Source organism: Pelobates fuscus, chromosome 7 (assembly GCF_036172605.1).
Source record: "Pelobates fuscus isolate aPelFus1 chromosome 7, aPelFus1.pri, whole genome shotgun sequence".
In the NCBI taxonomy this organism is placed as follows: Eukaryota; Metazoa; Chordata; class Amphibia; order Anura; family Pelobatidae; genus Pelobates; species Pelobates fuscus.
In genome coordinates, this window is record NC_086323.1 from 112,056,207 (window position 1) to 112,070,923 (window position 14,717).

Here is a 14,717-nt window from a genome sequence, read left to right on the forward strand (position 1 = left end):
AAAAAAAATGTATTAAGCAAATACAGTGGTACACGTAAATAAGACGACGTTTCATACTATTCAGACTTTTATCAAGACAATCATTGTCTTTAAAAAAAAAAAAAAGTCTGAATAGATTGAAACGTCGACGTATTTACGTGTACCATTGTATTTGCAACAGTTTGATATTATTATTAACACTCCAGAGTGCTCTCCACTTGGAATATTTTTTTGTATATATTATATATTTATTTATTTGTATAAATATATATTGCCAGTGAACTAAAAATGCTTGGCTCTGCGGGTGTTGTATTAATACTTTTACATAATATGCTCTATAAATAAATATAACATATATAAAATGGCACAGCACGTAGCTAACTTATTGGTGGTACATACATCTGACTTCTGCCAACTCTGCATCCAGTCTGTTTCATGTATCTCCACTGTTATGCAAGTTGCTTTTTTTACGTGTATATATTCAGAGTATTATTTGAGCTATATTTATAAAAGAACCAAAACATTCTGTCCTGATCTCACTCTGAAACGTTATCTCCACTGATTAAGATTATACATGTCGTTGTGCAGGGTCTGTTCGAGAAGTCGTTGGATGATAGTGAACATGCTCTGAGTTTGGACAAGGAGAACATGCGGGCATTATATCGCAAGGCCAAAGCACTGTACAAACTTGACAAGCATCAGGAGGCTTACAGTTGCATTAGCCACAGGTTGCTAGTGCTAGTGCAGGTATACCAACGGCACCGGATAATTATCTTTTATCTGCCTTCTACAAGGAAAAATAACACCTGCTCCAATTTGTTCTCTAGGATGAAAGCGTGACGGAACTGGCTCAAGAGCTTGTACAGAAATTGGGTTTAAAACAGCGGAAAGCATACAAGAGGCCACAGGTATGAATCATAGATTTCCCATCTCTCACAGTCCCATGGGCTTCATGTGTGGTAACAGACTGCCTTTATATAGTATTGGATGCATATGAAACATCTAAGCATTCTATCACTGCTTGTGCCACACCAGCTTGTAGATGGAGCTATTGCGCTTTAAATGTTTTTGGTTTTTTGTTTTTTTTGGTTCCCTGTAAACACTGATGTTCAGTAAGCTTTTTACTTGTACAAATCAGAGAGTTGAGATGGACCACCCTCCATTAATTACAGTGGAGTGGATTTCCAGTCATTTCATTTTGCTAATGCTGTATGTTATGTAAGATATGCATACAAGTCAGTGATTGTCTTCTAATTGTACCAGAAATTTCACCTATCATCATTTACATACTATAGCCATACCAAGCTGTAAATTTAGTTTTAAAGAGGCAATCTAAGAACCATAACCACACTCTTTGTTATGGATGGTGCTAAGAGTCTGTGTTAGTCCAGCTCTGTTATCCAATGTTGGATAGATTTGCAGTCGATGCTGGCAAAATCTAATTTATAAATTATCATTATGGCGTTATACAGATTCACAATGCAGCCTTAAAGGGATACTTTAGTCTCAAAACAACTTTAGCTTAATGAAGCAGTCTTGTTGTATTGGTGATGCTCCTACAGAGTCTCTGCTCAGTTTCCTGCCCTTAATGAGCTAAATTACGGGGGCGGTGCCTAGCTGTGGAGCTGAGCAGACATACTTTCTGTGAGCTCCCAAGCATGGGCCCAATAATCGACTGCAAACAGGGGCACAAATCCTTGGATCAAACCTCAACCTATCCCATTTTATTCCAATGAGGCTGGTAAACCGGGGGATACCTTACATGCCCGACAAACCCGCTAGAATGCCTAAGCAGAGGCTTGGGGCCTACAGCATGCAGGGCAAGGGAAAGGCAGCCACTCTCCCAACCCATCAAGACAATCGGCATCCACGGTACCCGGCTTCCCCCCACAGAACTGGCGGGGGCTATCCCGGTCCAACTCACTCCGATTCCCATGCCTCCGTTGTCTCTGAGGACTGGCACGAACCCTACCCAAACATAATGCCTGCAGGCTGACAGCCACTGTAACATGGCGGATGCACACTCCAGCGATTTACACATGCCTCCGGAGAACCATTACGGCACTGCCCAGCCCCTGTCCTCCCGCTTGAACAAACTGTTCGACAACTTCTGGGCACCAGACACGCCGCTGCACATATACAACAGCGAAAGAGCTGGAGCACCACAAGCACACAGAGAGATGACAGCCGGAAGGGGAATGGGAAACCCTCGGGCACTGCCTCGATGAAGCAACTCGCTACTCACCGCATTAGCCCATCCGGCCAAAGGCCACTAAGTGGAAGACCCCAGAGCATCACCCACACAGGCGGCGCAACACCATCCAGACCTCCAGAGGCTCCCGAGTCCGTGGGAACGAGATGCCGGCCTTGCCGCTGGCCTGGAGCTAAGAAGCGACCTGCTCCTGGCTGTCAACCGACGCCTGTACTTACCCGGAACCGCCGACGCAGACCCCTCACTGGAGGAATAGGATGATCTACTGACACGTGGGCAGTCCATTCAACACTTATGAACGGACGCTATCCAGATGCACATAGACGCTGACACATAAGATCTGATGCCCCCCGAAGGGGCAGGAGCACCACAGCGCCAGCACGGACACCACCACCCCACCACACGAGCATGCCACTCCCGAAGAGGATAAAGACAGATGTAGCTACAGACCAAGCTTCAAGGTTTGGGGCCTTGCTGGGGACTATGGGACCCTCACTCATTCTCTGCCGAGATGGTGTGGGTTAAACTGGACTTGAACTGCATAGCGTTGCAGGCGACAGGATAACTCAGCTTGCATAACCGAGCATTTTCTTGTCTTTTTGAGAGACCCCTGCAGTCTCTAATCTCAGTTAATCCTATGCAGCCCCTGCCAAATAAATCTGTTGCAGCCCAGTTATCACTAGTTCAGTTACATGCCGAGGAAGTTTTATGTAATCTAATCTGCTCATTTACTTTAGTAATGACTAAACAGCATGTTATATTTAACAGTCACTTAGTTAGCAAACTACTGTACCTTCAGCCTAAATTTTTATTTTGTAACCCAAGCCTCAGTCCACAACCTGGGTGTAAAGCTTGTCATCCCTACACATTGCTATTAAGTTTACCACAAGTTCTGCAAATCACATTATAAGCATTAATGTACCTTTTTTGAGTAGTGATGTGTTAGGCACTATAAGTTCTCTACTTTTCTGCCTATTCTGATTTAAACTGTGAGCCTCCTGTCTACTCATGTGAAACCAACTGTATGACCTCTAATATTTTAGCATGTTCCCAACCGGATCTTCTGATCCATAGCCTGCATTTTAATTCACTGATCGATACCTATAACATTTAACCAAATGTTCCACCGCTGTTACTTTAAACTGTGAGCTTCTTGTCTACGCATGTAAAACCAACTGTAGGACCTCTAATATGCTAGCATGTTACCTACCGGATCTTATGATCCTTAGCCTGTATTTTCTAACTAAGGTTTTAACGACAAAAATTTTAAAAATTGAGGCACCGCAATTCAGGAAATGTAATTTAATCTTGCTGTACTGACCCTATACTGTAATTCATTTGAACGTTTCCCCCAATTTCTCTTATGTATCCCATCTTATTTGCCTCTAATAAAAGAAAGATTGACAAAAAAAAAAAAGATCTGATGCCCCAAATTGATACAGACCTCGTATTATTAAGTATATGTTCCCATGCATACTGCATGCTTCAATTGTTTCGCCGACTATAACACAACCAGCCGGCAATCAAGTCCCCTAAACTAGATAAACGCCCAACTATACACCTGCATTACACAATACATCTACCTACAGTTATCCCGTCTAGCATCAGGACACCCAACCAGTCACTTACACCTGCATTCTATCCTGCCATTTAGCGATCCCGCCAGTCTTTGACTAAACCACTGTTGAATAATTCCTGTTTATTACTTCAGCACTCGAGATAATGCCTGTTTACACAATGTCCACGGAGGTACGCTTATCGTTAGAAATGCATGTTATAGGCTCACTCATCCGAACATACACGCAAGCCTGTCCTCTAACCCTTGCAACCAAACTCCTTAATGTTGGGACATGTTAGACAGTTCAAACCTATTTTTTTGATATACAACTGAGCACAGCTCCACTAGAATGTCAGCACTCGCGCTATAACAATGCTGACTTTGTCTTAGAAGTTGCCTATCTGCTGCCTAATTGTATATAATGGTTATATGTACCTGTTTAAACTGAGAGGGCAAAGTTCTTTAAACCATAAAATGAAGCAGACACTCGTGTGCAAAAATATTGATGTTATTATGTACTGTATTCATGTGCTTATTCTCGGATATATATCTCCTTTTCTTCCTTTCTGTAATGTTCACACAATGCTTCAATAAAATAAAGATTGACTAATGAGTTAAATTACTTTGTTTATGCAGCCCTAGTTACTCACACAGTCTCCATGAAAAAGGCATAATTTTCGATCTGATCTTACAGCACAGTGTGTAAGAAGATCGTATCTAATGCTATGTTAATTGAATTCTAATCACAAACATAAGACTAATGCTCTAGCAGACAATCTACAAAGTAGGACATTGGGAATTCTAAATTAAACACACTGTGCAGTAGTGAGTGGAGTTTGTTTAATTTTTATTTTCTCTCCATTCTCCATTTGTTCTGAACTCTCATAATTGCACAATGTGGGGACTTCCATGTCTTCTATGTACCTTTTGTAATACTTGTTCTGTGATTGCTGTACCCATCTACCTTGTCATCATCTTTTGAAAACCCTCAATAAACTCTGATTGCCAAATACACCCTGGGCAATAAGTGAAGTTTAAAAATGTAGATTTCTTTTTCATAAAGTGTGTATGGAGGTGTAGCTAGGGCTGCTTAAATAAAGAGATTGAACTCTTGAATGACAGCGAGTTGAGAACTGAGGCGGAATGATCTATGCATCAAAACCACCCTAATCTGTTTTTTTTGGTGCATAGTGCCCTTTAATTTATCTCAAATGCTTCATAACCGTTTGACACAAACCAGGCATACGACATTGAAAGAATGATGGCACCCGTAAATGAGCTGTAGTGGTTATGGTGCATAGTGCAGGACTTAATAATTACCCTTATAATCTAGGAACAGCAGGACCAATTTTTTTTTTCTTTTCTTTGTGCTGTAACGTCAATGACTAACACTTGTTTTACGGTTAGAAACATGCACACTGCTTATCTTTAAGTGTCCCTGTACATCTCTGTTTTTCTCTAAATGTGTGTAGCTGCATGTACTAAGCGGAGAGTAGAGCAATCAGCAGGTCTACCCCTCTTATAATCTTATCAGCCTGATGGTACTGTGTGCACAGTCCTGGCTGCTTACGTTGCAGGCTGTGAAGCTCATATTTCTGTGTGCCCGCTTTACAAACTATGGCTTTTAGCTAATTAAATCTGAATTGTAAAATCCAGGCTAAAATAGCTGACTTGGAAAAATTCTCTAACTCTGCTACAGTCACAATTTGCTTATTTTACCCCTGATTTTACAGTTTGGATTTAATTTTGTGAATAATCCTGTTAGTGTGTCGGGAAGGCAACCTGCGCCATGCAGTCACTGACTGAAGGGGAAGGGGTCAGAGTTGCATATTATATATAGTCTAACCCTTTCACTACCGGGAATTGATCACACCAATTATTAATGTACAGATAAAGCATTTTGACCAAATACTGTAATGCATTATTTTTTCTGAACAGCACAAATTTGACTGGAATTTGCCAAATGCATGTTAAAGGAACACTAGTGTCGGGAATACAAATGTGTATTCCTGAACCTATACTGTTAAACGGACACGCCAGACCTCTAAAGCACTAGCTTGCTGAAAAGCTTTATGTATGAAGAGTGTGTTCCATTTTTTTTTTTTTTGTGTGTAAAAGTACAGATTTAATAGAGATTCACACTTTTTTTAATTTTTTTTTTTTATATATAAATATACTGGCTACACCCCCTGGCTTTTCAAGCAAATAACAGGTCCAGTTACTTCCTGGTTTGGTTAGAATTTAACTCAAGAGACATCAATTTCCTCCTGCACATGCCTTGCAAAGACCTCTCATTGAGCTGCATTGGAAAGTCTGTGATTGCACAGTCACAGAAAGTTTGGGCGAGGTAAGAAGAGGAAAGCTTGCAAAGGCTGCAGACAAGATATCTGCCATTTTCGCAAGGTGTTTTAGATCTAATTTCAATGAAAAAAATGCATAATTAACGGCATGCAAGTTTTCATTTGGGGTCTATCTACTAAACAGTGATTTTTCATTATTTTGTATTTGGACAATGGAGTGTCCCTTTAAAAACACTATTTAGCCCCCTTAAATAAGTTGTTAATTCACCTTTATTCCAGCATCACATGAGTCTACCGGCGCAGGCCCAGCCCCGACCCCAGTCTGCCTCTCATGTACAATCCAGGTGCTCCAGGTCCAGTGTTGACAAATCCCAATTTAGCAGAAATGAAGAAAGTCTGGTCCAGGCACTCGGGATATTGCAAAAATCTGATTTATTAGAACAAAGGAGTAGTGTTTCAACCTGCACAGAGGCTTTTGTCAAGCTTGAAAGCATTGGATTGGCTGAGGTCGTCAACTCTGATGATCACAGCCAGGGGCAGAGCCAAACCCCACCCTGGCCAATCGGCATCTACTCGTATAGATGCTTTGAATCAATGCATCCCTATGAGGATTGTTCAGTGTCTCCATGCAGAGAATGGAGACGCTGAACGTTGGTGCTGCACATTGTGCAGTTCTGACCCAGGAAGCACCTCTACTGGTGGTCTGAGGAATGGCCACTAGAGGTGTTACTAGGGAGCAATGTAAATACTGCCTTTTCTTGTAAAAGGGAGTGCTTACATTAAAAAGCCTGCAGGGACAGGATATACTCACCAGAACCACTACATGAAGCTGTAGTTGTTCAGGTGACTATAGTGTCCCTTTAACAAGCCACAGTCGTACTTGAAGAATGTCCTTTTGGCAAATCACAATTTTTTTTGCAGAATTAAAAAAAAAAGAAACTTTCAAATAAAAGAATACCGCCCCAACAGTAAAACATGGAGGAGGTTCTTGGTGATGTTTTTGGTTTGCTTTGCTGCCTGTGGCACTAGGTTCCTAGAATCTGTGCAGGATAGGATGAAATCAGAATACTAACAAGGCATTCTGGAGCAAAACGTACTGCCCGGAGTCAGAAAGCTCCAGCAGAATAATGATCTGAAACATACCTCAAAAGCACCCAAGAGTGAACAAAAAGAAAACATTGGACCGTGTTGAAAACCAGATGCTGCCGCAATTTACTTTATCATTTTTATTTAAACCCTTTAAATCAACACATGTAGCCAGTGGTGGGCAGTGAAAGGGTTAATCAAAGCTTCAGCATGTGGGGCTGTATGATCCACGGAGTATCCAGCCCATTACATAAACCGGTCACTACATAAAGTCTAATGGCAATGGTGTGCGTTTTTCCCCCCCAACTTTTCAGTTGTCCAGGGATACAAAGAGCCACTAGGAAAGAATAATCGCTGTGTCAGATCTCATTTATTGGTTGCTATGGGTTGCCGTGTCCATGGTGGCCCTGGAGCTTGATTTATCGAGCAGCGGCTTAGTGTCCCATTAACGTTTCTGAAAACAGAAGCACAGTATGTCTCTACTTTAAACCGTGACCAGAATTCTTTGATATTGTAAGTATGATTTTTGGCTCCGTCTGCTGCACAAACTACCCACAGAGTCCTCGTTTGTGTAGTTTTACCCCAGTGAGAACAGAGTGGAGAAAAATGTTAGTGCGGCAGTATTTTAATCTGCATTTTTTTTTTTTTTAATTCTTTATTTTTGTCATATTTTATAATATTTTCAGTGTCATTGGGGTGGGGGTACAGAAAAGAACAAGGGAATAAAATTATTGTTACAGAGGTCAAAAAGCTTATTTGCCATTGTGATGACAATCATACATACTATACTTGCAAGGTAAGGTCTTTCATCGGTTGCAATATCATACGTATGTTGGTACGTTTGTGCTACCTATGCAACATTTGTTGCTGTGCTGATTCTAAGGGTTAGGGAGGGGTACAAAAATAGAAAGGGGAGGGGGTGCGGGTACCCTGTTTGCTTATTTTTAGTTTTTTAACATCGTTATTTTTAAGAAAGGTTATCTTCATTGTCGTTGGTAGAGGGTACAGGGGAGGATGAGGCAGCAGGGTAGGTGGTTCAAACAGTGCCAAGCGTAACATTGTTGGCATTAACAGTCATACTGTATGAGCATGTTAGGTACAATTCGTCTTTGGTTACATTAATTGCTGTGTATCCGGGTACCAGTACTTTGTGTGTAACCTTTAATATTGTTCTGAATCTAAGGGGGAGGGGGGGGGGGTACAAAAGTAGCAGAGGGAGGGGGTACGGGTGCCCTATCTAGTTTGTTCACGTTCTAGTTCAATATTTTCCGCTATTTGATATGTGTGTCGGGTTATGTACCTTGAAAGGTATAGGTGGTAGAACAGGTGAGGGGTTGTATAGGGTTGAAGGGGGATGTCGGGTCCCTAATCTGACCTGTTTTACCGTTCGGTTTGTTTCCCCGTATAGATATGTGTTCTTATGTAGTCATGGTCGGTATATTTGTCTGTGGCAGATTCGGTGATCATAGCTTATGTCTGGGTGTGTCCGGGTTTGCGTATCATGTGAGCTGGATTTGTCGGGGAATACGTTTATCGTACAAAGGTAAGTCAATGGGGTCATGAGTGGAGGGTTGGTCTCAAGGTAGTTCATTCTCATGGGGGTCTCTTTCTGCTGTTGTATGGGATACGGTAAGGCACGGGGCCCCGGTCCGGAGGGGTCAGGTGGCTGATATGTTCTGGGTGTTCTTTTGGTTATAGGGTTACTCCCTGTTCTTGCGCAGTGGGGGGTTCCTATTGTTTCGGGTCTTTTGTTTCATATGTTATAGTTACCAAGGTAGGGATGTGTCTCCCTCGATCCAAGGGTCCCAAATTTTGTGGTAGCGTTTAGGTGTGTCGTGGATCAAGGACGTGAGTTTGTCCATTTGTATGTGATCTAATATTTTTTTTGTGATAGTTGTCGGGGATGGGATTCGGGGGGTCGACCACAGTTCCGCTATTGCTCTTCTAGCTGCAAGAGCTATGCGGGCGCTAAGTTTGTTTTCTGCTCTTGTTAGTTCTTCCAGTGGTTTTGATAATAGTAACGCCCATGGGTCTAGTGGGTATGGTTTGTGCAGTATTTTAGTCAGTAGGTTTGTGACCTTTGTCCATAGAGGTTTGATCTTGGGGCAAGTCCACCAACAGTGGAGAAACGTCCCTTGTTCGCCGCATTGTTTCCAGCATGTGTCGGGTGTTTTGTGTATGATTGCTAGCCGTTTGGGTGTGAGGTACCATCGGAATAGCATCTTATATGCTTGTTCTGTATGTGTTACACAGATGGAAATGGTCGCCGTAGCGTCCCAGATATCTGCCCAGTCTGTGTTGTCTCCTGGAGGTCCCAGGTCCCTCTCCCACGCCGCGATGTATGGGAGGGTGACCTGGGTGGGATGGGTTGCTAAAGTCGTGTATAGGTCGGATATTTGTCCTTGTCTGGTCGGGCATTTCATGCACTCCTTTTCGAATCGGGAGAGAGTTGCTGTGCCTGCTTGCTGGATTATCGGGTTTGAGGCGAAGCTTCGTAATTGGATGTACCTAAAGTGATCGAACGTCGTCAGTGTGTCGGCGTCTTTGATTTCCGTGTATTGAATCACCTTGTTATTTAGATATAGGTGTTGGAGTCTGTCTATGTCCCTTTGATCGAAACTGGCAAATTGAGTTGGAGTGAGCCCTGGTGGGAATAGCTTGTTTCTCCATATCGGGGTCATGGGAGAAAGGAATGAGGATAGGTCGAATTTATTCTGTAATTTATCCCATAGGTCTAGAGAGTGGGTAATGGCTGGGGCAGTTGGGGGGGGCAGGGGTCGATGGGGTCTAGGGACCCACATGTAGAAGGATGGAAGGTCTCTTCCAAATATGGTATGTTCGATATCCACCCATCTTTTAGTTTGCGGGGGTGCGTGCCAATGTTGGATTTGGGCCAGTTGAGCAGCTGCATGATAGTATGAGAAGTTAGGTAGTCCTAGACCTCCTTGCTTTTTTGGGATATAGAGGGTGGTTCTGCGGACCCGGGGTTTGCGGCCGTTCCAGATGAATTTGTCGACCGCCTTTTGCAGCGTTTTGAAGTCTGTTGTGTGGAGAGGTATGGGTAGTGTTTGGAAAAGATATAGTAGCCTGGGAAGTAGGTTCATTTTTACGGAAGTAACTTGGCCAAGCCACGATATTCCCAGGGTCTCCCATTTTTGGAGATCGGTATGTGCTTGGCGTAATAGTGGTGTATAGTTGTTTTCGTATAGGGTGTGTAGGTCAGCTGGGAGCTGAATTCCTAGGTATGTTATGACTGCAGGGCTTATTCGGAATGGGTGTTTGTGTTTGAGGTCGGTTAGTTGTGTTTCCGAGATTTGTATGGGTAGTATTTCCGATTTTGCGATGTTTAGTTTGTACCCTGCCACTTCAGCGTATTCATTTATGGTGTCCAATAAGGAGTCTATGGAGTGTTCCGGGTTAGTGAGTGTGAGGAGTATATCATCTGCGTAGGCGGATACCGTATACGTTTCGCCCCTGATGGTTATTCCCTCTATGCTAGGATTGGTGCGGATAGCGTGGAGGAGAGGTTCTAGTGACAACGCGAACATGAGGGGTGAGAGAGGACAGCCTTGTCTCGTGCCGTTTAGGATCGGGAATCTAGGTGGGGAAATGTTAGGGAGCAGAAGGGCTCCCTGTGGGGAGTGGTATGTTGCCCGTAGGAATGCTAGAAAGGGGTTCGGGAAATTCATGTGTTCTAATGTGCGATAGAGGAAGGGCCATAGTAGGCGGTCAAATGCCTTCTCGGCATCCAAGGAGATCACTGCGGTGGGGATTTTGCGGTGTTTAGCTAGCCAGATGAGGTCAATGTTTCTTCGTGTGTTATCTAACGCTTGCCTGTTGGGTATAAAGCCCACCTGATCTGGGTGTATTAGTTTGTCTAGGTATGGATTAAGTCTTGTGGCCATCATCTTGCTCATGATTTTGAGATCTACGTTAAGTAGAGAAATAGGTCTATAGTGATCCGGCTCTGTGAGGTCTTTGTTGGGTTTGGGGAGCAAGCATATGTTCGCTGTCGTCATGTCCGGTGGGAGATGGTCTCCCTTCAGGGTAGCGTTAAATACTGCGCAGAGGTGTTTGAGGAGCAATGGGCTAAATTCTTTATAGTAGAGGGCGGTGTATCCATCAGGGCCAGGGCTTTTGTTAGGTTTGCAGGCCCCCAATGCCGCTGCCATCTCTTTCACCGTCGCTTCGGCCCCTATGGCATGTTTAGCATTTTGGGGCAGGGTGGGTAGTTTTATGCGCTGTAGGTATTTATCTAGTATTTCTTGGTATGTTGCTGTCTCTTGGTTAAGGTGTGGGGAGTGGTTATATAGTGATTTGAAGTATTGTTGGAATGTGTCGCCTATCTGGTCAGGCAGATCGGTAAGTGTGCCCATTTTTGTGCGTATAGAGGATATTTTCTTGGCTTCTATGCGTTTTTTGAGTCGTCGGGCTAGCATGGTGTCGGCTTTATTGCCCTTTTCGTAGTATTTCTGTTTAAGCCACATCATTGCTTTAGTCGTGTCTGTAAGGGTGAGTTGTTTAAGGAGGTCTCTAGTGGCGGTTAGATCGCGCAAAGTTTGTGGGTGTGGGTTGTGTTTGTGGTTCATTTCTAATCTTCGTAATTCAGTTAGCGTGTCCGTTATCTGTTGCATTTTTCTCTTTTTATGCGCAGAGGCAATGCTAATTAGGGTTCCCCTGATCACTGGCTTGTGTGCAGCCCATAATGTTATTGGGGAGGTTACCGAGGTTGCGTTGGTGTCGAAGTATTCTTTTATGGATTGAGCGAGTGAGAGTCTTATTTGGGTATCATGGAGAAGTAACGGGTTTAACCTCCAAGTCCATGGCCTTTTCAGGTCTGGTATGCGGATGGTGATAGTTATATCTGCGTGGTCCGACCACGAGATATTACCTATGGATGTGTGGGTTATCTGGGTTGTCAGGTTCGGAGAGATAAGGAAATGATCTATGCGTGAATATGTTTTGTGTGGATTCGAGTAGAAGGTATAGTCGCGGTCGGATGGATGGATGTTGTGCTTAATCTGCATTTTTTTACTGCAAATTCTATAAAGTTTCCGTTTCCATAAATGTCCAGACTAGAGGTTAGAGCAGTGATGGCTAACCTTGACACCATAAATGGTTTCTGGACTACATTTCCAATAATGCTCAGCTAGCTTTAAGAGTCTAAAAGCTAGCTGAGCATCATGGGAAATGTTGTCCAGAAACCATTTATGGTGTTAATGTTACCCATCACTGGGTTAGATGATGGGTGTAGATCTGACTGAGACTCATTCTATTTTTCCAGCTCCGCTCTAAAATTACCATTCACAGTTTATTGAATAACCTTGACATATCTAATTTATTTCAAGCAGACCAACTAACTTTATACTAACACAGCTTTCCTTTTTTTTTTTTTAACCTCTGTTATATTGGCCCTTACATAGAAAAACATGACATATAATAAGGAGGCATAACAAGTAACATAGGCGTACAGTAGTCTTGCTTGGTTCAGAACATAGTTCAAGGTTATTTAAACACAAGAAAATAAATTCCACCTTCATCTGCCCTAAGAACAGAAATCATGTTAAGAATAATGGTATGATGGAGCATGCTAGCAGATCAATAGTAAAACACTAGTTAACAAGAGAGCATGTTGGTTGTCGAGTGGTATAAGGCATAAATTATATAAGTCTGGGCTAGCAGATAGGATGAGTAGCATCTGTAGTTCTACTGGGTATTTGGTAGTAATTGGGAATCTGAGACCTAAGGCGTATAACATAAAGCCTAAAACAAGAAATTTAGAACAGGTATATGCATTGAGTGTCCAGATATTGTGAACGGCTCAGGAAAAGTCACCTGTGTTCATCCAATGCCATTGCTGGGCCACTGGGTGAAGGGCCAGCTCCACGTAGGCCTACCTGCTTTGAGGCCATGTTGTTTCCCAGTAAATTGAATCCATAGTAAAGCTGCAGAAACCTCCAGTCTCAGCTCAGTGCCATAATGGGGACCAGAACCACGTTTCCACTGATTTCCCCCCCACTCCATGGGCCCGCAAGCTCTCAGAGGTCGGAATTTCCTTACGGGTGAATGGATGGTGTCTCCAGGCAGTCGCCCACCCCAGAGTGAGATCCGGTGACTAAGTATGCATTACACGTCATACAGACAGCAGGAGGGATGATGCAAGTAACTCTGCTGTTAATATGTTCCCAGAATTTCTGGCAGTGACATGGCTCCATATTGGGCCCTGCAATCGTGACCCTCCGAACCTATGCAGCCCTGCGATTCCAGCGTAGTGGCCATCTTGGTCTCTCCACACATCCCTCGATGTGTTAAGGCCTTAGCCATCAGTAAAAGAATCCAAGTAACTCAGTGTAGACCGGGATATCCCCCACCGGTCCAAAGGGGGGGAAAAGATGAAAAGATGGGGTATAACGGGGCCGTTGCTGGTCAGCGTCGATGTATGCGCCCAAAGTCGAGGAATCTGATGCTTTTCCAAACCACAGACGCCTCTGTCACAGTAGGCCTCAGGCACGGACATGATGTCTATACTGCAGAGCACCCCAAACTGGGATCAGGAAGGTGTGCTAGGCTGCAGCTTTGTCAGCAGGTAATGCTGATGTACTGACTACAAACATTTTCACTTGAAAAGCTTGTTTGTATCCTGATCATCCAGGAGCTACAGAAAAACATGTCCGTTCAATTTGACTCACTAGATGTATACATAGCACAATATTAAATATGAATAAAATATTAAAAATATATATATTTCTCCCCCCCCCCCCCCCCCCGTATGTATTATTTACATTTAATAATTTCTATACAAGTGCAACTAAAGAAAACAAACTCACTGTCCTGATTGTTAAAAATTACCAATATGGCTAGGATTTCAATTAATGTTAAAAGTTAAAAAAACAAATATTGCAAGGAAAGAATTACTGTTTTTGCTAAATTTGGCATGTTGAGATATCAACTTTAATAGTGGTAACATAATTCCAAAACTGCTACAAAAGTATATATTTCTAGAAAGTACATCCTCCAGGCTATTTAACTAAAAACATTTTGACACTTTCCATTTAACCAATTTATCATGAACTTTGGTCAAATATATAGATTTTGTGTTTTTCACACAAGTGTCTTAATACCACACATGTCCCACTAATGTAAACACCCCATATTTGTATTCTTCTCGAGTACAATGATAACCCACTTGTATACATTTCCCTATAATCTAACTCAGAAGGATTCCCTCTGGCATCAGCAGAATGATTTTCCAGCTCTCTGTAATGCACGATGGCAGCAGAGACGGAGATCTGGCAAAGCACGTCGATCACTCAGCAGAGGAGACCTGACCCTAATCTTTTGCAGGCTCAGAATTGCTGCAGCTCAGCTTGATTGCTCAGCCATAGTGATTTAAAGGGCCATGTGCAGCGCTCGCTTTGAGTGCTGCATGTAGCTCATGTGGTTGTTAAGGGGTTTAATGACTGCACCTCTCCTGTTAATACTATCATTTATTTGTTTACTGTCTTTCTTCTTGGGGTGTTGGGATGGAAAGATGGTGTTCTTCCTTTAAAATCAATATATTTATTAAAAATACATCTTTTAT

At 42.9% G+C, this 14,717-nt stretch overlaps 1 protein-coding gene across 1 annotated transcript in view; it reads left to right on the plus strand.

Annotated features, from left to right (window-relative positions):
- The window catches only part of ZC3H7B (zinc finger CCCH-type containing 7B), a 77,019-nt gene that overhangs the window by 21,959 nt on the left and 40,343 nt on the right, over window positions 1–14,717 (plus strand). Inside the window, exons 5-6 of the mRNA XM_063426408.1 lie at window positions 568–726; window positions 807–887. Coding sequence (XP_063282478.1) covers window positions 568–726; window positions 807–887 — 240 coding nt within the window. The remainder of the gene's footprint in view (window positions 1–567; window positions 727–806; window positions 888–14,717) is intronic.